Source organism: Ambystoma mexicanum, chromosome 11 (genome assembly GCF_040938575.1).
Source record: "Ambystoma mexicanum isolate Mex_15411 chromosome 11, UKY_AmexF1_1, whole genome shotgun sequence".
Lineage (NCBI taxonomy): Eukaryota > Metazoa > Chordata > Amphibia > Caudata > Ambystomatidae > Ambystoma > Ambystoma mexicanum.
Window position 1 is genome coordinate 1,391,075,242 of NC_090934.1, and position 26,078 is coordinate 1,391,101,319.

The following is a 26,078-nucleotide window of genomic DNA, read 5'->3' on the forward strand; positions in this document are numbered from 1 at the left end:
GGACAATTACCTGCAAATTGCTCTGTGTATTTGCAAAGATGTCTAGTGAAACACGCGCACAAAGGGGCTCCCGGGACAACGCGCATGCGCACCGACACGCTCGCGCTGCAGGCGCAAGGAACACGGGCCACAGGGAAGCAGATGCGATGCTGGAAGCCGGACTTGCCCCCCCTGAAATGCGCAGATCCCCCAGTCGATCACAGTAGCCCTGGCTGCCTTTGCCACACATGTCCGGGCATGTTCTGTGTGCAGGGAAAGCGCCAGGCACGGGGTGGTACATGCACACGTACTGGAAGCAGGGGTAGGCAATACTAGGCATTCGACACGAACCAGATGTGTACAGGAAAAGGCACAATGCAAACACTTTGCAAATCTGGCTCTGCAGAAAAGCAGCACAGGCTACTGGGCGCAAACATTTAACGCGTTATATGTCTTTCACCGTCCACCCCCCCCCCCCATTTCTAAACAAGTAACTCCAACAGCACATTCTTATAGACCTCTGCATGATAAACTAGTTTCCCAGAATAACATGTATTTGGGGACGTGCAGTAAAACGCGCCTCTTTGCGACTTTTCGCTTCAGTGCTGGTGGAAATGCGAAGAAATAATCAGAAGCCCGGGGGTGTGTGCGGGGGGTGGGGGGGCGAGAGTCCCTCGTTGAAAGATTACAGTTTCCTAGTGTGCGCTCATGGATACGTGCCCCCTCCCTCCCTCCGCCGCCTTCCCTCCCTAACGCCACGCGCGTGAGCATCTATTAGCGCTGGGGTTTGCAACCTCTGGTTCTCCAGAAGTTCTGGACTCCAACTCCCAACATCGACTGTTCTGGCTGGGGCTGATTGGAGTTGTAGTCCAAAACATCTGGCGAGTCACATGCTGCAGGCCACCGTCTTAGAGAATAGCAGCAATCACGCGAGCTCAGAGGGGTGGCGGGCAGTGTGCATTGTGTGTGTTGACTGTGGCTTCAGGGTGCAGCAGGATCGTTATGGGGGTATCGAGTGAAGTGAAAACACATGTCCACTTCTCTGTGCCCAGCACAATCAGCAAAACAGAGACTGCCGAGCGCCCTTTCTTTTGTTGTCTGATTGGGGCGTGAAATCCATTGGGCCATAATCGTTACATATAACCCCTCCCAGGGACATTTGAAACTTAGATTTGGGGGGGGGCGGGGACGGGGGTCTGTGTAACTGTTTTGTGGTTGGCACCTTGAGAATTAAGTGTGTACTCGGATTGCTTGTAGGTGCCGTGGACAGGATGCTCTTGACGCCCCTATGACCCCTCTCTTTAAGGGGAAATTGTAAGTGGGAATTGCACAAAGCACACTATCCGCCTCGAAGGAGTCGTCAATGCGCTCTCACATCCAGGACAGACTGCCCTGTGCATGTATATGCATATGTATGTAACTCGGGGATACAGAGGTCTTCAGAGGTCTCTCTAGCCTCCTGGGACTTCAAGAACACGAGGCTCAGACAATAAGAGCCTGGCAGTGCCCACGGTTAGCCGTGATTTACGAGCCGCAGTCATTGCTCGGGACAGTCAATCGTGGGCTTCGAGTGCCTGCGATCACGGACCCTGGGCGCTTTATTCGGTCGGAAATCAGACGCGGGGGGGGGGGGCGCCGGAGCGATTTATCCCGGGCAAGTGTCTTGCTTCTTTATTGTTCTGCCCGAGACAACAAAGGCAGGAGTTTGCAGCTGGAGGCGGGCCCAGACAAAGAGAGCCCCGCCCTCATCTCCCCGGCGCTGGCCAATCAGGGAAGCGGAGACGGAGCCATTGTGCTGTCAGGCCCGGGTTGTGTGACGTCACCGCCTTGCACTATTCCCCTCCAGTGGTGTCTGGCCGCTGCGGCTCAGACAAGAAAGGGAGGAAAAGAGACGAGGAGGCTCGGCATCGTCCAGAGGAACTACAGCAGCCGCCCCGTGCAGCGTGGTGGCAACACCGGCAGAGCTACACTGATTGCACTGAGCGCCGAGAAGGAGGGCTTCGTTCCGCCCCAGGCCAGGCCAGGCCAGCTGACTCGGCGCGTCCTTTGTGTCTCGGCCAGCGGGCGGGGAGGAGGGTGCAGCCGGCGGCCCCCGCCATGCCCAGCTCGCTCTATGCCGAGGTGGAGAGAGGGGTGATCAGTGGCGGCGGTGGGGACTCCTTGGAGGAGCAGCGAGCCTTCCAGATCGCCCTGGACCAGCTCTCCCTCCTGGGGCTGGACAGCGATGACAGCAGTGGCTCCATCTACGACAACGAGCCCCGGAAGAAGAGCATCAACATGACCGAGTGTGTGCCGGTGCCCAGCTCCGAGCATGTGGCCGAGATCGTGGGCAGGCAAGGTGAGCAGGCGGGGTGCTGGGAGCCCTGGATGTGTGTGTGTGTGTGTGTGTGCGTGTACATACAGTGGAAGTGGCAGCGCCTCTGTGTGTGTGTGTGTGCGCGCGCGCGCAGGGCCTGCGCCGTGGTGCGTGTACATACAGGGCAAGTGCCAGCGCCTCGGTGTGTGGTGTGTGTTCGTGCACGGTGGGGTTTGCAGCCCAATGTATCGTGGCACCGGGATATTCTAATTAAAAGAGCTAAAACTCATGCATGTGACTACTGGGTTGCTGGCAAAATAAGTAAACCGTTTCTCTCACGTAAAGGGGGCGGGAGGGGGCGAACTAGGTGTGCCAAGGGGCACCAGCCACCCAATCCCATCTGTCCCTGTACAGGCATCTTGCTGTGTGGCTGGCATTGTCTTGCTTTGTTTGGGCAGTGGACAGCGTGCGCACGGGCCTCTTCTCTCCGCCCCACAGCCAACAAAGGGAGCGCCATGTGGCTGCATTGCGCACGCAGACTGTCAGAGGCATGGCCGTGCACAATGCAATGCCTGCCCCTTTCACATGTCTGGCCGATTCCCCTGCACCTAGCGGGCATATGGCAGCACTGGGCTGGAAGACCAAGGGTGCGGGCACGCTTCCCTGGACCCCATCAAGCAGGCCCTTCCCACTAGGAGATGCTGTGCTGGGAAATGCCGGAGGAAGGCGCACGAGAGCGCGTTGGGCAGGCGTGCCTCGGAGCTGATGCGCCTGGAGAACAAAGGGCTTGGCGCTGGAGCAGCGGCTGCCGGCAGCAGGCCCCGGCCAGGGCACACTTATCCCACAGCAGGCAGCATTGTAGCCGGCCCTTGTGTACTAGATGATGGCGGGCGCATGTGTGTAACCATATGGAAATTAGGAAGCGGGTTTCTCAGAAGCCCCCACTTACCCCAGTGCCTGCCCCCCCTCCCCCCAGAAATGTATTCACACTCATCTTTTGTGGATGCGGTGCCGGGTAGGGGCACCGTATCCACAAAAGATGTATTGTATTGCACGATACTTCTTTGTGCGCTGTGTTTTGTTCTTATGTAGGGCAGTGACCTGGGCTAGTTAAATGACATCTCTTCTTTTGTCTTCGTGGCTTTGTGTCAGAGCGGGTTGTTGGATCTGTGTGTCAGAGCGGGTTGTTGTGGCTGCGCCGATATTGTAGCCAGCCCCTGTGTGCTGCTATGGAGTAGTGACGGCTGCCTTCTCTCTTTGTGTTGGTTGCCCCTGTGTGCTGCTATGGAGTAGTAACGGCTGCCTTCTCTCTTTGTGTTATTGTTAGCCCATGTGTGCTGCTATGGAGTGGTAACGACTGTCTTCTCTTTGTGTTATTGTTAGCCCCTGTGTGCTGCTATGGAGTGGTAACGGCTGCCTTCTCTTTGTGTTATTGTTAGCCCCCATGTGCTGCTATGGACTGGTAACGGCTGCCTTCTCTCTTTGTGTAATTGTTAGCCCCTGTGTGCTGCTATGGAGTGGTAACGGCTGCCTTCTCTCTTTGTGTTATTGTTTGCCTGTGTGCTGCTATGGAGTGGTAACGGTTGCCTTCTTTCTTTGTGTTGTTAGCCCCTGTGTGCTGCTATGGAGTGGTAACGGCTGCCTTCTCTCTTTCTGTTATTGTAACGGCTGCCTTCTCTCTTGTGTGTTATTGTTAGCCCATGTGTGCTGCTATGGAGTGGTAACGGCTGCCTTCTCTCTTTGTGTTGTTAGCCCCTGTGTGCTGCTATGGAGTGGTAACGGCTGCCTTCTCTCTTTGTGTTATTGTAACGGCTGCCTTCTCTCTTGTGTGTTATTGTTAGCCCCTGTATGCTGCTATGGAGTGGTAACGGTTGCCTTCTCTCTTTGGCAGGTTGTAAAATCAAAGCTCTGCGGGCGAAGACCAACACGTACATCAAGACGCCGGTGCGCGGGGAGGAGCCCATCTTTGTTGTGACTGGCAGGAAGGAAGATGTGGCCCTGGCCCGCCGGGAGATCATCTCTGCGGCGGAGCATTTCTCCATGATCCGGGCCTCCCGGAACAAGAACGTGGCCCTGAACGGGGGCACCGGCGTCGGTAGCAGCGGCGCGGGCAGCGGCACCGTGCCGGGCCCGCCCAACCTGCCCGGGCAGACCACCATCCAGGTGCGCGTGCCCTACCGCGTGGTGGGGCTGGTGGTGGGGCCCAAAGGGGCCACCATCAAGCGCATCCAGCAGCAGACGCACACCTACATCGTCACCCCGAGCAGGGACAAGGAGCCGGTGTTTGAGGTCACCGGCATGCCGGAGAACGTGGACCGGGCCCGGGAGGAGATCGAGGCCCACATTGCCGTGCGCACGGGCGGCGTGATCGAGCTGCAGGACGAGAACGACTTCCACGCCAACGGCACGGACGTGGGGCTGGAGCTGCATGCACACGCCTGCCTCTGGGGCACCAAGAGCGGCGCGGGCCGCAGGGTGCTGTCCAGCTACCGCCACGACAGCTCCAGCTCCCTGGGCAGCGCGTCCAGTGACTCCTACTACGGCGGCAGCAGCAGCAGCAGCGGGAGGACGGGCGCCTACAGCCCCCCCAGCCCCACGCTCAGCTTCACCCACAACGGCAACAACAACAACAACGTGAGCACCAGCGCCTATGTCTATGACCTCGTCTCGCCCGATGGCGTGGATGCGGCCTTCGACTCCAATCACTTTGACCCTGCCCCAGCTGCCCCCTCGCCTGCTACCACCCTCATCTGGTCTCAATTGGAGCGCGCAGCTGCCAGCTCAGCTTCCACGGGATGCCATATCGGTGCATCGCCACCGGGGGGTGGCCTAGCACACAGTGCTTCCCTGAATGCCAACCACATCCTGGCTGCTGTCCATCAGAGACGGGCTGCCCTTCGTCACTCTCCGCCACCCGGTGGCCACGTGACTGGCCTGGCTGACCACCACCCCCTGGCAAGGAGAGTGCGCAGTGACCCGCCGGCATACCCTACCTACGTCACACTCCAGCAAGCACTGAATGCCAGCAACCTCTCCAGCTCCTCCCACCTGCTGACTGGAGGAGGGGGCTCCTGCGACTCGTCGGCCTCCTCCACCTCCTCGCAGTCGTCGTCCTCCTCCAGCTCCTCCTCATCTTCCTGCAGCATGAGGCGCAAAGGCAGCCGAGACTGCTCGGTATGCTGCGAGAGCGAGGTGATCGCCGCCCTTGTGCCCTGCGGGCACAACCTCTTCTGCATGGAGTGCGCCAACCGCATCTGTGAGCGCAGTGAGCCACAGTGCCCTGCGTGCCACAGCCTTGTCACGCAGGCCATCCGCATCTTTTCATAAAGGGACTCCGTGGGGAGATGCCACTCGCTGTCTCTTCACAAAGAGGGTACAGAAGGAGGTCCTCTTCTTGGTGTTTTCAAAGAGCTGCCATTTTACACATTCCCCTTCCCCCCCCTGAGCTTTGAGACACACCACGGAGACACTGATCACATGAGGGTCGGGTGGTTGCAAGGAATTTTACCACCCTATGAAAAGGGACATGCTTTTGTGACCACGCTGCATTAAAAGATGTGAGTGGGGGGTGGGGTGGTACTGATGGTTGTCTGCCATTTCCATTTCTTTAAAAAAGGAATATTCTGTGTTGCTGAGCCTAACACAAGAAGGATTAAGGAATATTGCCATGGCACTCCCTGACGACTAGCTCAACACATTGCCTACCAGTTTGGACCAATCCAAGGAAAGACGCCATAATGAGCATTGTCCATCTCGCCCCTCTCTTTATGTCACACTGTGGTGTAACTATGCGGTGGCGTGACCTGGTGCACGGGGCACATTGTAACTTTCAGGCCACTGAACCCGCCACACGGCATATCTGCGGTGCGTCTCGTGGAACACATAGTGGCGGGCAGTTTGGGAGAAATTGTTGGGGCGCAGATACTCCCAGAGCACCCAGATTCCATGGGTTTCCTCCACTCCACTGTGGAGTTGTGCGCACGCGGGGAGGCGATTGGACTGTTCGCTGCTCTTGCAATATCATATGCTTTCTTGGGTGGGCGGGGTCATTTGGAGGCCTAGCATGGCCTCCTCCCAAACATAAGAGCCAGCTTGACAGCGCTGATACACACACGAGCAAGCAGCTGACTTAATTTAATGGATCTGCGTTTCTACGAAGCGGTAACATTTCCCCCCACCCACCTTCCCCCTTGTGTAGCTGAACATTCCAAGGCATGTGAAAAATGGCTACCCCCCTTTTTTTTAAAAAATAGCATGAAGATGCGGTGTCTGTACATTTGAAAGGGAAGTTGCCGGCAGGCCCATGGACGGGGCAAACACTTCTGCATGCCATACTCTATATAGCGGGGGGGGGGGCAAATTATTAGTAATGATAGTTTAACACTGTACCTATGACAAGAAGCTTCCAAGACTTCAAGTAGAACTTGTTATCATGTGTGGTCTGTTAGGTGACCCAGTCCTAGATACCCCTGGCATTTTCTGTGGGGGGTGGGGGAGCTATATTCTTTATATGAAAGTTTTCCCAACCTCCAACTGACCCCCACCCCCCTTTCCCCTCCCGCAACCCCAACACTCCTAGCAGCGACATCAACACAATACTGCAGCTTTATTGGCATTGTAATATATCTCTTATTTACAAATATATATAGAACTATATATATATATATATCTATCTATGACCTAAAGGTTTTAAAGAGAAATTGCGTTGCTACAGATGGAAGTATTTTATTCATTTTTTGACTTGACAAATTATATTTCATATTGCAAAGATGTTTACAAGTATTTTAATTTTGAGTTCAGTGAACTTTTTTGTAGCTGGGTTAAAAACGTTTTATTTTTAAAATGGCCTTCTGGCCCAGAACACTGTATTATTTTGATATCGCACAAACGTGGGCGGATTTACAAAACCATCATTTGTGTAAAATGCTTTGGACAGTATTCTGTTGGGTTGGGGCTTTTTATAGGTTCCCGAAAGAAAAATCTTTTAACTCTGCTTCACCCGACCTATTTTTTATTCAGTGATTATGAAAGCATATTTTATTCTATATTATTATAAAAATGAAATGTATAAAGATATTAAGTTGACAAACGGAGCCATTGAAGCTTTCTAAATATTTGTATAGAGTTAAGTGGAAATTACAAGATTCTGTTGCACCACTCTAGTTTTAGAATTTCTATTTTAATACATTTGTTTACCACTCGTTTATGTATATGTAGGTGATGTTACTTGAGCGTAAATGTACTTTACTGAGCAAAGTTTAAAAACAAAGTATATTTTATTTTATGATAAAGGGCCTTTAACCTCATGGTCGGATACTAATATTATATTTGCTGGGACAAAATTTGAAATTGTATCAAGAGTTTTATTTTTCTGACATTTAAAGTTCTACATAATTAAGGTAAACCTTAAGCAATGGTGCTACTTCATGTTTTTTTTTAAGTATTTCTATATAAATCAAATAAAATATTATGTTAATTACATCTGTCTGGTGTCTTGCTAAGGTAAACCCGTGGCTCGCGGCTGCCGTGCGTGTCATTTGCAGCCAGGAGTTCCTATCCGTGTGGCCCTTCTGCTCCCGTGTGGACTGGGCCCTGAACATGCCTTAATTGCGCGCCTTCTTCCTTTCATCTCAACGCTAACCGGCCCCATTTAACACCCCTGCCCCTCAGCAGATGGCTCCTTGTGCTGTGGGGTGTCTGGGCCACGTGGGGCATGCGCACGAGGCACTGCAGCTAATTGGTGTATGCATTGAAGACTTAAAGGGGCTGATTCACTAAAAGAGCCTGACTTGCTCGACTTTGAAGTGCCAGGAACTGATTGCCTGTTTACTCCTGATTTACGCTTGGAAAGAGAAGAGTAAGTCAGATTTACTGTGAATCACCTTGTCTGTGTGGTTGCCTTTATTTACAATGTGGATCTCGCTCAGTCATGGTCAGTATAAATTGACAGGTATAGAAACCCATTTACTGCCTAAACTTCAATGTTTTCCCATGAAATGTGTGTGTGTGTGTGTGTGCGCGCGCGCCAGTTTGTGTATTTGTACACATTCATCCTGAGGGCAGTGAATGGGTTACAATGTGTCACTGCAATCATCTTGTAAGTAAAGCAGCATTTCGTGCAGAGCACATTGCCTTTCCATTAGCCACTCAGGTGCATCAAATCTTCCGGCTGTGCCGCATGCCAAGGGCGCCACCGCTTGAGCTTTTGGTTCTTCCTTCCAAAGCCATGCCCCATGGGGAAGAGTGTGGCTTGTGGCAGCTCCTACTGCCTGTCTCCGTTTGTAGATCACGCATCTATATGTTGGATAAATGCTGCTTTGTTTTGTAGCCCATCCATATCCAGCATGCGTTTTTTTGTGCCTTTTTTCTTGGTTGCAAATTTGCGTCCTTGCTGGCCTCTTGCTCTGTCATACATGCGACCCTTTCTCAAGCTTAGTTGTTCATTCCACCACCAATTAATTTCTTGGAGTTGTAGTCTTTGGTCTATTCAAGTGAATACATTGAACTAACACAAACGGTATAATGGAATGGAATAGAATGTCAGTGGTTCTGTATTGTACCCGTTTACCATTACTGATGTCCTCGTTTCTATTGGCTCTGTAAGAAAAAAAGAAAAATTAGTGGCACCAAGGCAGATGGGGAACCTGTGGCGTTGATGGGTGCAGGCCGGAAGTACCAGGCGCCTGTGTGTAAAGCTGCTTTCTAAGGGGTTGGCAGAGAAACCTGGGAGTCTGTTCTCTATAGGGAAGAGCCCGAGATCGCTAGACTACATCGCTTTGAGTCTAGTTACCCACCGATGTGGGAGTGTGATCGGGCTAAAGAGGAGAGCCCTGTCATGCTTTGGTTAGTATTGATGTGCTAATGGCTAGGCCTGTGGAGGGGTATGTGTGCCTGCTGTAAGGTGGCAGGGGAGTCAGTTACACTGGGGGGGGAAGGGGCATGTGCCTTACAGGGCAAAACAACCTGCAGCCCTGTATTCCTGCCACTTAACTCTTGTAGACAAGTCTCATTTTAGTAGCTCACGTTGTGTCATTGTGAATTCCCCCTCGCTTTGTCTCTCAAATAGATATGTTTCCTATGTGCAACAGAACACGCACCTGTGAGATGGCCCCTCCGCCCCAAAACTTGAATTGGCAGCAAGACTTGAGTATTAAGAGTGATGCAGGCAACCCTGTTGGCGTTCCTCGGTAGAATGAGGAGCAGAAAAGATAGACAGTGGCGTGAGGCTGCTGGGGACAGAAAGGGGCTTTGTGTGTGGGGAGGGGGGTGGGATGTCCTCTCCAGTAACACTGCAATATTGAGTTAAATTGAGTTTGCAGTCTCTCTGGCACCTTGCTAGGTAAGGGTCACAGGCCGATGACCCTGCAATGCTTTGTGCCACAGCCAGATGATGAATAAGGGCAAAGCAGCTGTGCTTTATTCATCCAGATTTTAAAGGTTGTTCCTCACAGGTTGGAGGTGGGGCTGGTATGAGCTCTTCCTCACAGGGGGCTCCTGCAGCCAGGAAGGCAGAGACAACCACCCAAAGGCTAATGGGTACACTACACACGAGAAGAAGGGGCAGAGAGGTTCCCTTCCTACAGAAGTGGGGGGGGGGGGCTTAACAAAGTACCCATGGTGACCCAGAGTCATCTCGTTACCGTAACTCACTCCCAAGAGGTCCTGGATTTGAAGCTGGCGTCGCCTTGCATGCTTGTATACATTTCTTCCTGCTTCCCTCTAAGCTTAGCACATTCTTATCCGGAGTAACAATATACACTCTGCTTGGATTTGTCAAAGTATCTATAAATGTCAATAAAACACAGATTCCGCCTATGGGCTTAACACAAAACAATGTGGGGTAGGGGTTACTTTACAAAGGGCTTGAGGGATTCTCTCCCACTGGACTAAGTGCCCCGCACCCGCTGAAGGTGTATATGTTGCCCCCCTAACTGCCCCGTGTTGCCAACATGCAAACCCATCTAGCTGGTGTGGGCTCACGCACAGCCCTGTATCGCGAGTCAATGTTTCTTTCCCAGTTACAGTTTCCGGGGGACACTCCCACGCCAGATGTTTGCTGGGAAATCATGCATCAAAGCTGCACCGCGGTTGCACAAACACAACATGGCATGCGGCCCCCTCTTAGCACTATTTGCTCCTCTCATTGTTACGCTTTGGGGGCCAATGAGCAATTCATGCTGTTCCCGGAAATAGCACGTTTACATTGTATCTGCTTCCTGCGAGCCTTCCTTTCTACTTGCACGTGCACTTCCCCAGCACCGCCCGTGCTGACCGTACGTACTGCAAGCAAACATAGAGGGTAACCTACCGTAAGCCATCGGGGAAGACCGCTGCACTTAGCAGCACTTAATGTACAGCTCTCAGGGTCAAATTCTGTAGCTTGCACTCGCTACACTTACACATTTCACATATATGCATGTAATGTAACATTTGCCAATTGCTTTTCCTAATTTCAAAGGTTTTCTTTCCTTATGGAGACTTTAGCCCTTCGTTCCACCTCCTCTTCACAGTCCTTACTTAAATGGGAATGACTGTGATGAGGAAGAGTCCGGCTCAGAGTAATGACAATTACCGGTAAGTAATCGGCCCATTAGCTCTCATGCCCTTCTTGCACTTTAACCATATCATTGCACTAGGTCACGTTTCATACTTTTTGCAAATGTCTACTTGTCAGACAGATTTCAGGCCCTCGCCTACACCAGGAACAGGTTTTACTCAACACATTGCTAATTACGTCTATAGGTAATCCTGAGTCTCTATTCCTGGAATGTAACGAGGGATTAGAGCATTCGTGCAGAGGGTGCTACAGGTGCCATTTGCCTCCATGCCCACTTTATTCGCTGATGCAGGTAGTCGGTCAGGTGAGTGCTCCGTCAAGGAGTTTTCGCTTGGATTGTTTCATGCATTTAGTAGGTTCTTTAAGTACATTGTCAGGAAATGTAAGGAGCATGGTCCTTGAGTTGGCACGTCTTGTGCACGCACACGCCCTGCTTTTTTAGTGCATTGAAAAGCAAAACATTTGTGCCCAATGCTACAGTAAGGGGCCTGTTTTGACGCCACAGGTAAACAGGCACCAGGGGGCGCTATTTTGTCCATAAAAGTGGTTTCGATGTAAGGGTGGTGGGTACCGCAACCTGGAATATCAAATATCTTTGTCACTGTAAGTACACATTTGAGTGGCCGGTGACTGGATTATAGGCTATAACCAACGCCCGAGAGTAACCCTGGGCGAGAAACTAACGGTGAAAACAAACTGAAATGAGAAATTCTCATTTGCTTGCTGTTAGAAGGGCTATTGTAGAGGGTGGGACCGCCCTTGAAATGTTCTGGGAATTATAGATAGCACATCTGCCCTTTGCACGGTCTCATAGCACTTTGGGGGTGTGTAGAACAGTAGAGTAGGCTGAGTTTGGTTAGTAGGAGCAGAAGAATGAACGTGTCATTGCTTATCTGTTGAAGTATGTAGAAACCAGCAGTGCCTGCAGGTAAGGCGTATTGGGTTATGGACATTTATGTGTAGGAGTTTTTACAGCTCAAACCTTTAAATTTATATATGTTCATGGAGGAGTCAATATCTTTAGCCCAAAAGCCCTTACAAGGCAAAATGCAGTGTTTGGGACACTCCAGCAACTCGTGCCGGACATGTGGAATAAAACAGAATTGAGACGAGTGACAGCATGATGCACAAGACAGAAGTCCTAGAGCGCTGGACAAGTACAGGTGGCTAAGTACACAGGAATTCATTGTAAGGTAATTGGGGAGGCGCAGAAATGTGGTAAGTGGACGGTAAACCCCCCCCCCCCCCCACCCCTCAGCTCATGTATATTCTGGGAGTAGCAGATGCTGCTGTGAAGAGTAGGTGGAGATAGGGAGGGGGGCGGAAGAGTAGGGTTAAGTGGAGTGATTGGCGGGATGAAGTGGGGCCATCAGATCCTTCCGGAAGTGTAAAGTAATACGCACTAGCTGATACATGTTGGTAACTTATTGGGAGACAGGGTGCAAAGCAGGAAAAGACCTGTACCTAGTTTTTCCACCTTGCGGTTCTTTCTTTCCAGACTGGTGATGCCGTGGCTTCTGTTTCCAGAAGGGCGCTCCAGGAGTAGGGTTGCTACAGTACTTGGATTGCCACTAAAAAGGGTTGTATACAAATTGTTCGTATTACGATTGTCCGAATGACAATTGACCTTCTGCACAATTGACCAAATATAAACGGTCAATTAGGATATATATGCGGGGGGAAAACCCCCCTGCAACCCCCCACCCAATCCACCCCCCCAAACTCCCACCCAATCCCCTTATATTATTATTACCCGATCCCAAGCCCATTATTTATATATATATATATATATATATATACATGACCATACTGTCAATTGTGCAGAAGGTCAATTTGGTCCACTGCAAAATGGTCAATTGTGTCATTCGAGCAATTGTACTCGAACAATTCGGGTAATACCCTAAAAAGGTCTTTCCTGCGAGTGAGGATGGGTCGGGGTTTGCTGAAGTGTAGGCTTGTTCCATAGGTCTAGAATTTGGATGGTGTTCAATGGAGAGGCAACTGGGGAAAGAAAGTGACTGCTAGGATTAATTATTTTGCTGGTATAAGCAGCAGATGAGGCAATGGTATTTATCTGCCTTGTTAGAGACACAGTGTGGAATCTACATAGTCACCTACGGTCTTGACGCCACCCGATACTGGGATGGTGATGTTCTCAATGGCAAATGACTTGTACGCTCCGTAGGGTGTGGTAGCCCACCAGAATCATTTCCGTCTTCTCATCGTTGAGGCATAACCCGTGAGAGGGCATCCAGGCCTGGGTGGTTTGGTAGACTGAGTTGAGAGTTTTCAAGTCCATAACGTAATTACCTGTGATGGACAGGAATAGTTGTGTATCATCTGCATAGTTTGTGTAGGTTATGCCCACATCCAGGAAGTCGAAGAGGAGCTTTGTAAAGATATTGTACAGATTAGGTGATACGCAGGAGCCTTGGGGGACACCACCGGTGGCCGGGACTGGGGTAGCCGACACAGTGGCTGAAAAAACTCATAGATCTGTTAGTCAGAAAGGGGGAGATCCAGGCAATAGCTTCAGTGGAGAAGTGAGCTGCAGAGTTGTAAGTGTTGACACAGGATTTGGTGGTCTATGCAGTTGAAGGTCACCAACAGGTCCAGCAAAAGGAGCAGGGCAACCTTGCTGGTATCTTTAAGTTTGTCCAGCTGATTTAAAAAATCTAATAATGCACTTTCAGTGCCATGTCCTGGTCGAAACCCAGATTGGCACAGAACTAGGAGGTTGTTGGATTTGAGGTGCGACTGGATCTGAAAGTATGCCACATGGTCTAGGATTTTGAGGAGGAATAGGACAGTGGTGATGGGGCAGTAGTTGGTAGGAATGGCAAGTTCTAGTGTAGGTTTTATTTTTGCAGGGGAAGGAACCTTCATGTTAGTCGGCACTGAGCAGGAGGTAAATGGGGCATTGATAATCGTGGAGATGAATGGCACCAGTGCTTCTGCACCGTCCTTGACAGTCGCTGGGCAGACATCACCGTGGCATTGCGTGTGTTTGAGACCTTTAATGATCTGGATGACCTCGGCTCCTGAGACTTGATTTAAAATTGAATAGCGATAATTTTGGTGGAATGGCAGGGGGCACAGAGGCACTAAGATTAGCAGGGTCTCGGCTATGTGCGTTTTTCTTCAGCCGTATCTTCTGGGGTGAGGTGCTTTTATTCGGCAGGGCATTTGGAATGTTGGTGCATCAGGTGCTGTCTTTAATGAAATTGGATGGGGAGGGCAAAGGTGATTGTAACTTGCGTAATATTGTGAAGAGCTCGCGACAACATGAATTTGCTGGGCATCTCTAACGTTATAGGTAGCACTTTTCACTATAAGTATCGACTGTTTGCAGGACTTCGCTAGGGAGGTGAAGTGGGCTTTGTTAGACTCAGATGAGAATTAAGATGTGCAATGGGTTTAACTTTGCTTTGGATCAATGGGTTAGTGAGGGGGGGAATACATTAAAACGCCTCCTATAGTATGAGCGAACAAGGCCTAGCCAGGTATGAAATGGCCACACAAGGCAAACAACATGGTCTCGTAGAACTGTCCTCTGGAGACCACTCTATTTAATTTTCTAACTTTGGCTCTATAAAGCCCTCCCTCAAATACACATTGGCCCTCATTACGATACCGGCGCTAAACCATGGCACTATTAGCACCATGGTTGGTGCCGATATCGTAACGTGTCCGCCATGGTGAAATGGGGAAATACCGCCCCATTCCAAGGATGGTGGGGCGGTATTTCCCCATTTCCCCATGGCCCTTCCCCATTCCCATTTTTGCCCATAGGGCATAATGTGAATGGGGAAGGCGCTAATTACGGTACCGCAAATTGCGGTACCGTAATTAGCACCAAGGTCCCTTTGCGGGTCCCTACTTTAACGGCTGGTCTACACCAGCCGTTAAGGTCGGGTCCCACAAAGGGACATCGTAATTAGGCGCTAAGTGGTTAACGGCACTGCAGCCTTTTACGGCGACGTTAGCCACTTAGCGCCGGGGTCGTAATGACCCCCATTGTATACCCTGTGCATCAATGACTGGGCAGAAATGGGGAGAGAGATGATGTGGGACCACACTTACTGCCCTACAAAAAGGGCTGTGGGAGGCCTGCTCTTTTGCCTTTTAGAATGTGTGGCCTGAGATTTGAAAACCCCATGTGCTAATTTAACCTTCCTTTGTATGTTGGTTGGAAGACTGCGAGACATTTCAGCCCTCACTCCAACTTGTTGCTGTGTAAATCACATAATAATGACGCCTCGGGCCCTGCCCTCTCACTCGCCATCCCAGCCAGGAACACAATCTTTAGACACAACCACGCTCACCAGAGAGGTGGTGGAGTGGCCTTTATTGCCAGAGAAACCTTTGCCATCAGGGAGGTCAACTGTGACTACCTCCTACTCAAAATCAACTTCTCCTGTAGCTGCTCCATCACCGCGCATATTGTCTATCGACCTCCGGGTCCCATTGCGGAATTCCACAAGGCCCTCATCCTCTCCCTGTCTGACAACTTGAAAAAGTCCTGCTCCTGGGTGTTCTAAATCTAGGCCTTAATGACCCAAAAGATCACCATGCCTCTACCCTACACAAAGCGCTATCCACATTAGGGTTCTCTCAAATAATTTCTAAGCCTACTTGCATCAAAGGATCCTCATGTCCAGCGGCACTCGCTAGAAGCTTGCGTCAATCTACCGTGGAAAAGATTGCACCTTTCCTCATGGTGCCTGCTCTTCAGCCTCCGTTCTCCAAAGACCCTGCTATCCTCGCCAGTGGCTTTAAACTCACCATCTCCCAAGCTATAGACGCCATCACCCCTCTCACCCTAAAGAAAGTTAAAAAAGTCAAACATTTCAACACTTGGTTCTCTCGGAAGCTGATGGAACTACGTTCCAAGAAGAGGCGTGCACTCTCAGCCTGGAAAATGAACCCCTCTGACGCCACCAGCAAGGCCTTTAAGGCTATCACCAGACAATACAAAGCCAATATAATCCAGGCTAAAGCCACCTCATTCAATTCTAGGATTGACAACGCAAAATCAGGGTCAGAAGAAATCTTCATCTTTAGAGAGTTGGAAAAACCATCCACTCCCCCCCCCCTACACTATTGAAGGACGAAAAGTGGTGCAACAGCATTCAATCTGCGATGCTAGACAAGCTTAACACCCTGCAAACTAAAATCCTAGGTCATCAAAAGGCCCCGACGCACCTCCTAGCCAACCTTCACAGTAACTCGCCTACGGCCACCAAGCCAAATCCCTCTACGTCGTTTGACTTTAAAGATATGACTGAGGCAGAAGTCACTGCCATGCTCAAATCAATTAAACCGTCCAACTGCAAAGGTGATGCCTGTTCAGCCCAGTTTATCAAAGGCTCTGCCCCCATCCTCGCACCCTTCCTAACATCATTCATTAATGCATCCTTCCACTCTGGCCATGTCTCAACTGGCCTTAAGGAAGCTTGGGTATGCCTGCTCCTTAAAAAACCGTCCCTTGACCCAGCGGTTCCGGGGAACTACAGGCCCATCACCACTGTCCCATTTTTAATAAAGATTTTGGACATATCAGCCTACCTGCAAAATTCCTAGAAGACAACTGTCTCCTCGGCCGTTGACAGTCTGGTTTCTGCCCACGACATGTCATGGAAACGGCTCTCCTAGACCTTAAAAACCAAATGGATGACCTTAGAGAAGCATGGAAAACCAGCGCTCCGCTTGCTCCTTGATTTATCCTCAGCATTCGACCGGGTGGATCACAACACACTCTGCCATCATCTCTTTACTGCGGCTAACTTCTCCCCTAAAGCTTGTGTCTGGTTCACATCCTTTCTTCGAGCGAAGTCCATGAAAGTCTTCTCCGACTCAGCATGTGCCACGGAAAGCCACATCAAATGTGGAGTACCTTAGGGCTCTTGTACTACGCCCACTCTTTACATCCTTTTCACGGGGCCCCTGTTGAGCATTCTTGACGCCCTGTGTATCTCATATACTAACTACGCGGACGACACACAGGTGCTTATCCCACTCACTGGTGATTACGATGCAGACATGAACACCCTCACCACTTTTTACTCCACGATCCAGTCTTGGATGGCAGGTAACTGGTTATGCCTTAAAAGCGACAAAACCGAACTTCTGTTAATTGGATCTCCCACCACTCTGGGCAATCTGGACAAGCAATAAATGTCCTTCACCACTGACAATATACCTATCACAGAATCCAATAATGTCAAGACTCCCAGGCATCTACCTTGACTCTAACCTGACTATGGATAGACAGGTCAATGCTACTGCATCCTCATCGGCCTATTACTCAAAAATTCTCAATGCAGCCAGGCCCTTCTTATCTCGACAGAATTGTCTCACCATTGCTAGGGCAATAATCGGATCAAGACTTAAATGCCCTCCTCGCAGGGACCTCTAGTAAAAACATGGCCAAACGCCAACGTGTTCAGAATAACACCCTCAGGACGGCCACAGGAACCTCAAGGAAAGACCACATTTCTGAAGTGAGAAGGCAGGCTCCCTGACTCCATGTCAAAGAGAGAATTGTCTTTAAAACCCTATCCCTCACGCATAAATGTCCCCATGATCTAGCACCCCATACTTGGTCCAACGAATTGCCAAGCATACCTCCTCTAGGCCCTGCAGAAAAGACTATACCAATATGATCACCACGCCCAAGACAAGAAGAATCTGTGCTTGTGGCACTAGCTGGGAGCACTAGCCACGTCCCACTCACCTTCGTATGATTGACTCCCAGTTAGCATTCCGCAAAGCTATCAAAACCATGCTTTTTGTCTAATGGTGTACTCTGTATTCTCTACATCTAGCCCTACTGTGGCTGGGTGATAGCTATTTATCGGAACACCTTCATACAGAATATAACTTGCATAAAATGTATGCCTTCTATGTTACTCCTCTCCACCTTGTCTTCTCACCTATGTTTTTGCAATCAAGAGACCACCTGTGTCATATGTAACCATTTAATCAAGCCTACGTACAATTTTATGTAACAACGCTTCGATGCCTCTGGGCTGCAAGTGTGCTATACAAATGCAAATAAATAAAATAAAATAATTTTGATTATAAACACAGAGGGTGATGTTATTACAAAAGACCTATGGTGGCCGCATGAGTGATGTTATTACAAAATACCTATGCTGGCCACATGAGTTGGGCCTTAGCCCTTAAATGCATGCAGTAACTCTATTACTGCCACACTTAAGGGTTGGCCCGGTAAGTGGGAGTTACGTCGAGGGGTCGGGGCCAAGGAGGGGTGGTTCATAGACTCCACTGTAGGTCTTGTGCAGTAACATCACCCTCTATGTTTACAATCACAATTCTGTGATTTACACGGCACCAGGTTGGAGTAAGGGTTGAGATGTCTTGCAGACCGCCAACTTCCTTTTCCTGCTTTTCTTGCCATTCAAGTTATTTGTCCCAAAGAGATTACTTTCCAGAATAGACTATTATTTTCATGCTAGTAGCATTCTCCTCGTTAGACCAAACGTCATAAGCCGACTTTTATTTTGCCTTCCCCCCGGAAAGCTTTATAAGCATGCCTAACTCGCAACATGGCTTCCCTAGTTGATACGTACTTGCTTTCCCCTAATTCTCTGTTGTTTGGTACATCCATAAATGGCTATTAAAAATGGTTCAATCTTAGACAACTTTCCGTCAGAAGTGTTGTCTCTGCACCGTCCTTACCATCCTGGGCCCATTTTTTACTAACTTTGCAGATGACACACAGCTAGTCATGAAATTAACAGGCTGCCGCATTACCGATAACGACAAGCTCAATTCCATCTATAACTCCATTGAGGCATGGATGAAGTCCAACTGGCTGTGCCTCAATGGAGTGACAACTGAGCTCGTGCTATTTGGCTTCCCTCAAGCCAGAGACAAATTAGATCCCACCTAGGCGTTTACTTGCAGGCCTCCCTGGGAGCAAATGCGCACGTAGCCTACCTTAAACAAACCTTTTGGTACCACCAACAATTGCTCAGTCGAATTAGACCCCACTTGAATCAGCAAAACATCTCCACCATTGCCAGAGCTATCATCCTATCCAGACTTGATCATGGGAATTCCCTCATGATAGGAGCCAGAAATAAATGCATTAAACAATGCCAAATTGTTCAAAACAATGCAGTGAGGACAATTACTGGCAAATCAAAAAGGGACCATATCACGACCGAGAGAAAAACCCTACACTGGCTATCGATTGTAGACCGAATCACCTTCAAAGCAATGGCCCTGGTTAATCATTGCATATATGGAGCCGCCCCTGAATACCCGAAAAAGCAACTCCGTCCATATGTGTCTGGGCGGACCTTACGGTCCGAAAACAAAGGACTAGTCAAAACAGGAATCACAAAAAAAGCAAACGGATTGGGACGGGCATTCCCCTCCATAGCTACCACAAGATGGAACAAACTCCCACCCCTCCTCAGACTGGAACCAAACTACTTCAAGTTCAGAAAGAACTTGAAAACGGTCCTTTTCAGATAAGCGTGCACTTCACGTTTCTCTACACACGTCTGACCAATAATGCCTGAACGTCCCGTTTTATACCTGTTGTGCTTGTCTTCGTGTCAAGCGCCCTGAGGCCTGCAGCGCTCTATAAACACATAAATAAATAAATAGATAATGAAATCTTCATAAAAATATATACATCATTAAAATCATAACATTGTGTTTCCAATATAAAAGTTATTTTCAAGGTACCAATAGATAGCCCACACTGTTCTTACATCCTACAACATATCAGTGTGTAAAATGCCACCGTAAAAGACATTACCATCATATACCTTTAACGGTAAGCAGGAAACGAAAGTAAATGTACTCATTTCAGGAAACAAAAGTAAACGTTGTCATTTCCAGAGTTTGGAAATGCTTCTTCTTAAAATAATTGTTAGACATTCATTTTCTATCAATATCAGCAGTCTGAGCTCTAACATTCCCATGTAATTCAATGTGATTGAAATCCTGAAATGTTTTTCTGACAGTATTCAACCACTTGAGTTTACATCAACTGTAGATCTCAACAAATCATTTAATGAAAATGTTTGTTAAATTGTTGCAAGGGTTGCTTTAAAGCATAGCCACAGAAGAACTTTTAAACGTTCAAATGGAAATTTTAAAGGCGGCAAACACCATTTTTTTAGTATAAAAATGGAAGTGTTTTTTAAAAGCTTCCACCAAATGCAAATTCATTTTGGGCGCTTTAGCCGCTATGCCACTACCACTGGGTTATAGTTTGCATTATATATCTTTTGAGCTGTTCGCATATGGATGCCACCAATTTAATCTCACAATACCAGTTTAAAGACTGAGCCATTTAATTGCTTGGACATTCAGATGAGGAGCCAAACTTAATGTATTCAAAAACAGCGCGTCTAAAAGTGGGAAATGTAGGCACCCATTTTAATTTGGATTCTTTTGCGATTAGATTATACTAGAGAAACCGGCTAGCATAATTTTAGATTTCCCCATATTTTAATCCAAGATCTAATTTAGCCATTAAATCTACAGTAAATGAAATGAATAATTGTAAAGTTCTAGGAGAACATAATCGGCTTACACTGAAAGAAGTTAAGAGCACATTGTACTGACATATACAATAATGAGGAATGGGGTCAGAACACAGCCCTGACGCACACCCTTTATTTGTCGGAAAATAATTTGTCAGCAAACCATCATGTCTATGCCTAACAGTTGCTGGCTTGGTATTGTATAACACGTAGATGATATTCACAAGATCAGAAAGAACACTCCACTACAATAAAACGTGGCACAATGTTCTTGAATTCGCACAGCCAACCTCTTGAAAAGATCCATGAAACCAAGGTAAGTCACAGCTTGCAGTCACATTCTCCGGCCAACTTATGCATCACTGAAACGGTGGAAGCAAGACCTAGTTGTCCACTTATGCTTTACTAATGTTCAAAAGTGCAGTGTCTAGACTTATCTAAGCTACATGTGATGATTGGCAAATAAGAAAGTCGGAGATCGAGTCCCAACAATATTAAGAGAGAGCAACAGTTTTGCAGTAATTTTTTTAAGGACTTACAAATGACATTTTGTGAAAATATATCGGAAATTGAATCACTATATCATATTATGATAAAGGCCCTTTTCTACAAGATTTGATGCTGGTCATCTTCTCGAGATTCAAATATGACTTACAATGGTTACATTCGAATGACTCTTGGGGAAGATTTTTCTCCAGAATAAACACCTATTTATTGACAACTGCTGTTGTCAGATTTTCACTTAGGATAAGGCTGACCAGTTTAGGATGAATTTTTATGAAACTTCCTACACAATATTAACCCTTGAAGTTTAGTGTAGGTCTAATTAGTAATATTTACGTGATCCAAATTGTTATCATACAAAGATTATATTGGAAATTATACTCTGTATTTAAATATGTCTGCCTCTTTTTTTCTTTAACTTTTTCAACTGCTTCCTAATGTGTGTGGTGCAATTTATATTTGTTTGAATAAACACAATAAAAAATACAGTATTGTAAAATTCAGATAAAGTGCAGACACTGTTCTTTTCTGTCAGAAAACGGTCACTGAATCTCTGGTAAAAATCGTGAGTTTATAAACGCCACTTAAGGAGTGGCCCGAGGAGGGGGAAAACATAGGCCTCCTCCTCAGTGTTCCTGCCGCTGGTCCGCGATCTGCGCCCGCTACTGCTACACTGGAATTCCTGTTCGCCTGCCTGCTCCACCGAGTCTGTCTGCTGTATCGATGCCCAGACGTCGCTCCAGCAGGTGGAACTCTTTGAAGGAAATATTGAATCAACTGTTTCAGGGAATACAAATTAACTCCTAAGGGTGAACTGCAAAGCATTTTATTTAGCTTAAGTCAGGCTTGTCACATGACGCCCATGCTAATAGGTCTCAGCTTCCTGTTTGCTTTAACACTCTGAAAAAAAGATCAGCTGATCTCAAGGCCGCGGCATTCAGCCAATCAGCTTGCCTGACAGATAAGCTTCATATATATATATCCGAATATATATCCGATGCCCTTAGTCTGAGACACCGGAAGTGCTGCCATTCTAAGTCTTAGTAGGCCCCACTCTTTACCAGGTACACTACTCTGCTTAAGCTTTCTCTGCTGCAGCCCATGGGCTGGTAATACGTTACTTACCTTCATCCTGATTTGGTGCAGTATAAAAGGGTATTAACGTAACATCACATTTCCACCTGTGTGAGTAATTATACTCACAAAATCATTCCCTGATAGCAACAGAGGCAGGGACTGCTTTATTGTCTAGAAAGGCATTTTTACTTTATCAGAATAAACCCTCAACAAACTGGCCCTCTGGTTATACCTCTGCCTTTATAAACACCCTATTCAAAACTACCCTAGAAGATTTGAAAATCGAAAGTCACATATTACAATTAGTGGGGGTAGAAGTTCCTGAACTGTCCATTTCATAAAGGCGGACGGATCAGTGCATCATCAACGCAGACGCCCCATACACAAATCACTTGGCCAATTCCTTCTAGAAAGTTCCTACTTGAGGACATTCAAAATTGACAGCTTGCCCTGTTACACATGCTGGTGTCCTTCCATAATCTCATCTCCAAATCCGCAGACCATGTATCCCACACTAGGTGACCCCAGCAAGCCTCTCAGTTCATAATGCTTTCGCTCTAACAGGACAGCACCCTAAATAATAGAGGGGCTGCCGGCTGGGCGGGCAGTGGTAGCAATGGTGGCAAAGATGGGGGTGTGCGGTATCTGTGGGCTTACCTGTGCCAAGACCAGGCATCACAGACCTCTCCCTGCGCCTTACAGCCGAGCGCGCCACGATGACGCACAGCTCCAGGCCATGTAGAGCTGGGTGTGCCAGGAGAGAGGGAGGCACCTTTTCGTGGGCTAGGTGGGACAGGAAAAACACCATTTAAGGAGCCGCCAGACGGGGGGAAAACATTGGCTCCTCCTCCTCAGTGTTTCTGCCACCGTTCCCTGATCTGCTATTGCTACGCTGGAATTCCTGTTCGCCTACCTGCTCCGCCAGCTGTATCGCTATCCAGACATCGCTCCAGCCTTCCTGCTAGTGGCTCCGTCTGGCTGGGGAACGGTGCTGTTTCTTGTTCACTCCACATCCCGGCCTGGAGGGGTGGTGAGGGGCTCGATTCAGGTAAGGGCGCTGTCTGGCGGGGGCATGTCAGAGTAGGGCGGCAGGAGAGCAGAAATGCCCTAGAAGGGTGCTCAGCTCAAGAGTGTGAGGCAGAGAAACGTTCACTGGTTGTTTGGGGTGTGCAGGATGTTTTCTTGTTGCCTGCTTTACAAAGAAGGGCACTTGGATTGTTTGTTAGTTGATTTCAGGTTCCTAGTGTCCTTGCGGGGACATGATTGATTAGGAAGGACAGAGGACTCTGGCATTTGTTTGTGGTGTCTTTTTGGTGCTTGGGTATGGGGCGGTGTCGTACCGGTAGTGTGCGAGGATAGTTTTGTTGTTTGCACACATAACAAAGATGGTCAATGGACGTTGCAAGGTTTGCTGCCACCTTATCCATGGTGCAGGATAGGGAGCTGGAGATGGTGATGTCCCAGCTGGAAGCAGCGGAAGGAACGGCATGGAGGGAGTTGCCCACTGAGGGACATGCTGAGACAGCTGTGCAAGGGATGAGCCATCCCCGAAGGAAGACTGTTCCTCCCAAGGAGGCATTCCCCACGTTAAAGAGAACAGGGGAATGGGGGGAGCAAGGAAGACGCTTCCGAGCAACCTTTGGTACTCAAAATCCTGGAAACGCTGCAACTGAGACAGGGGGAGAGGTCCCCTCTACAGATGAGTCGGGGGTGGAAATGCATCTGGGGCATTTGGGTCCCAGGGCAACTCACTTGCAATGGGCAGAACAGGCAAAGGGGTGCAGGGGAAGCGTCCATGGTTCTAGGTGCCATCACAGGGCCCTGCCCTGTGGGGTGCTCATCTCTCTTGGACAGGGACCAGGGTCGCTGTCAACGGAAGGGCAGTGTTCGGCTGCCACGGCCCCTCACCCTGCTTGGAGCTGTCAGCCAGTATGTAGCACACCCCAGGCAGGTGTAGACAAGGGGCCAAATCTGATCCTCATGCCCCCCGCACGACTCTCTACATGAAGATAAAGAAACGATAGATTTGCCTCACTCTTTGGCCCATCACCGAAGTCATCGATGTATCGCAGGTGTGAAAAACTTTACTCTCTTAGACGACCGTTCAGACAATACCCAATTGATGATTTGGACCACATGGAATTAACATCGATCGTTCAGGTCGACTGACTGGAGAACCAGAAACCAATGATGTCATCACTGACATGATGGCGTAGCCACGCTTATACATGAAGTACATATCCATACATTCATGAAGCTACACAGACCTGCATTAGTTTTTTGCACATAGGCACGAAGCACATGCTTATGACCCACATAGGCAGAGGACGAACATACATATATATTTCTATATTCCTATCTTTTGCCAAAGTCAAAACCACAAGATGCACATAATTCATATATCTGGCTTGCGCATGCTTAACTGCCACTAACATGGAGAAGCCATAATAAATACTATAGAAGTTGTAGGCCTCTGACAGTAATAAGAAGGAGAAACAGATTCAGACTGCACAGACAAGCTGAAATGATCGCTGCAGCTCCAGGCGGAAGCAGGAAAATTTCAACTACTGAGATAGTGATCCACCAGCAGAAAATCACGCTAAACTCCTCATAATTACATACGAGAGGGCTTCATTTCATGGTCTCGACACACGTGACCCAGACAGAGAAGACCATTCCCAGAGAACCAGATAGAAGAAGATACAAATGTAGCCCATGTTTCGTTCACTGACTGCACTCTCACAGGCTTGGGCGATCATAGAATAGCAACATTAGAGAATGCTTCGCACCTCCTCGCATCTGCTTTCTCATTACCTTGAAGAGTTAAATTCAGACTGAGAACGGTCTAGGCTTCCAGGGTTGGGGGGACACACTCTGTCCAATCCAAATTCGCCTATTGCATGGGAATATAATTTGTTGCAAGGGCCAATGGTCTTTCGATGACCCTGCAACATTGTAGATGGGTGCTTTTTGAGGTGGTGCTAGGAGGGGCCACTGGACATAGCCAGACAATCCCTAAACTAACCTATGCATTCTTTATATCTTGCCCAAACTGACCAATACAAATGTTTCATAGGTTTCCAGGAGGGAACTTGTATTTGTGACGTTACACCAGAATAAAACCGGGTGATACATGCTTAGAAGCTGAGAGCTCTGGATGAACTGTGTTTTTCTGGTGTAATCCCTGTTTTGTTTGTTTGCTAATAAACAACAGTAACTTTGCCCTATGGCTGAGTCCTCCCTTCATGTGGCTGGGAGTTTCTGATGGGCCCAAGTGTACTCTGCTTTTATCTGTGCTGAATGCTAGAGGAGCCCGACCACGCTCTACAAAGTGGTAGCAGAGGAGGTCACTGGGTCCTTTCGGCAAGAAACCGTCTCGCCCCGTCGCATGCCCGAGGTAAAACATGGCAATTAACACCCAAGAGTCACACATGAATGTAAGAATAGGTGAACAGGAGCCGTCTTTGAAAAATTCCTGTCTGCTTCCCGTGGACACCTATCATGCCGGATTGCAGAGTGGCAGGTTGTGGGAGAGCCGGTGCCCGAGAGACCTCAGTGGATCACGGAATTACAGACCCAGCTATATGGCAAAAGGGGGGAGAACAGATCTGTTTAATGGTTTGGGAGAGGTTATTGGGCCAGTGTAAGGATACCTGTTTGTTAGGCAGTCAATTTGGGTGGTATGCTTAGTGAACCAGCTTAGCTAGTGAAGAAGAAAACTTTGAAGAAAAAAAAGGTATATGGGGGTTTACCTGAAAATATTGGTTAGCGGAAAAGGCGACCTTATATAGAAGGTGTTTTCCCACATTTCTCTCTGAGATGTAATCCTGTAAGGTGACACTACAGAAGAGGGACCATAAGATTGGTTGGTTTACCCTGTTGGAAGAAGCACGAAGGCAGCCTTGTATATGGTAATGTTGTGTTGCAATAATTCTTCCTTTATGGTAGTGGTGATGTCACCAATGAGGTTGTGTAATAGGACTTGAAGTGTGCGAAATTCAGTACACAGTTTTCTTATCATTGTTCAGAACCAGTGTTGTGCCATTTGGGCAGAGTGTGGGGAGCACGCAGGTAGAATTCTAAGTTAAACTTTTAGGGCAGAAAGCCGCAAAGGGGCAGTGCACAGAGCAGGCCT

General features: G+C 48.4%; 1 protein-coding gene across 1 annotated transcript; it reads left to right on the plus strand.

Annotated features, from left to right (window-relative positions):
- Window positions 1-1,797: 1,797 nt before the first annotated feature.
- Window positions 1,798-7,754, plus strand: MEX3B (mex-3 RNA binding family member B). The gene is made up of 2 exons (XM_069625007.1): window positions 1,798-2,317; window positions 4,167-7,754. Exons 1-2 carry the CDS (start codon window positions 2,077-2,079, stop codon window positions 5,600-5,602), a joined length of 1,677 nt encoding a protein of 558 aa, XP_069481108.1. The 5' UTR covers window positions 1,798-2,076; the 3' UTR covers window positions 5,603-7,754.
- The last annotated feature ends 18,324 nt before the right edge of the window (window positions 7,755-26,078 follow it).

Coding starts and splice junctions, on each gene's coding strand:
- MEX3B (XM_069625007.1), top strand. CDS start 2,077: ATGCCCAGCTCGCTCTATGCCGAGGTGGAGAGAGGGGTGATCAGTGGC. Junction 2,318..4,166: donor CGAGATCGTGGGCAGGCAAG/GTGAGCAGGCGG, acceptor TCTCTTTGGCAG/GTTGTAAAATCAAAGCTCTG.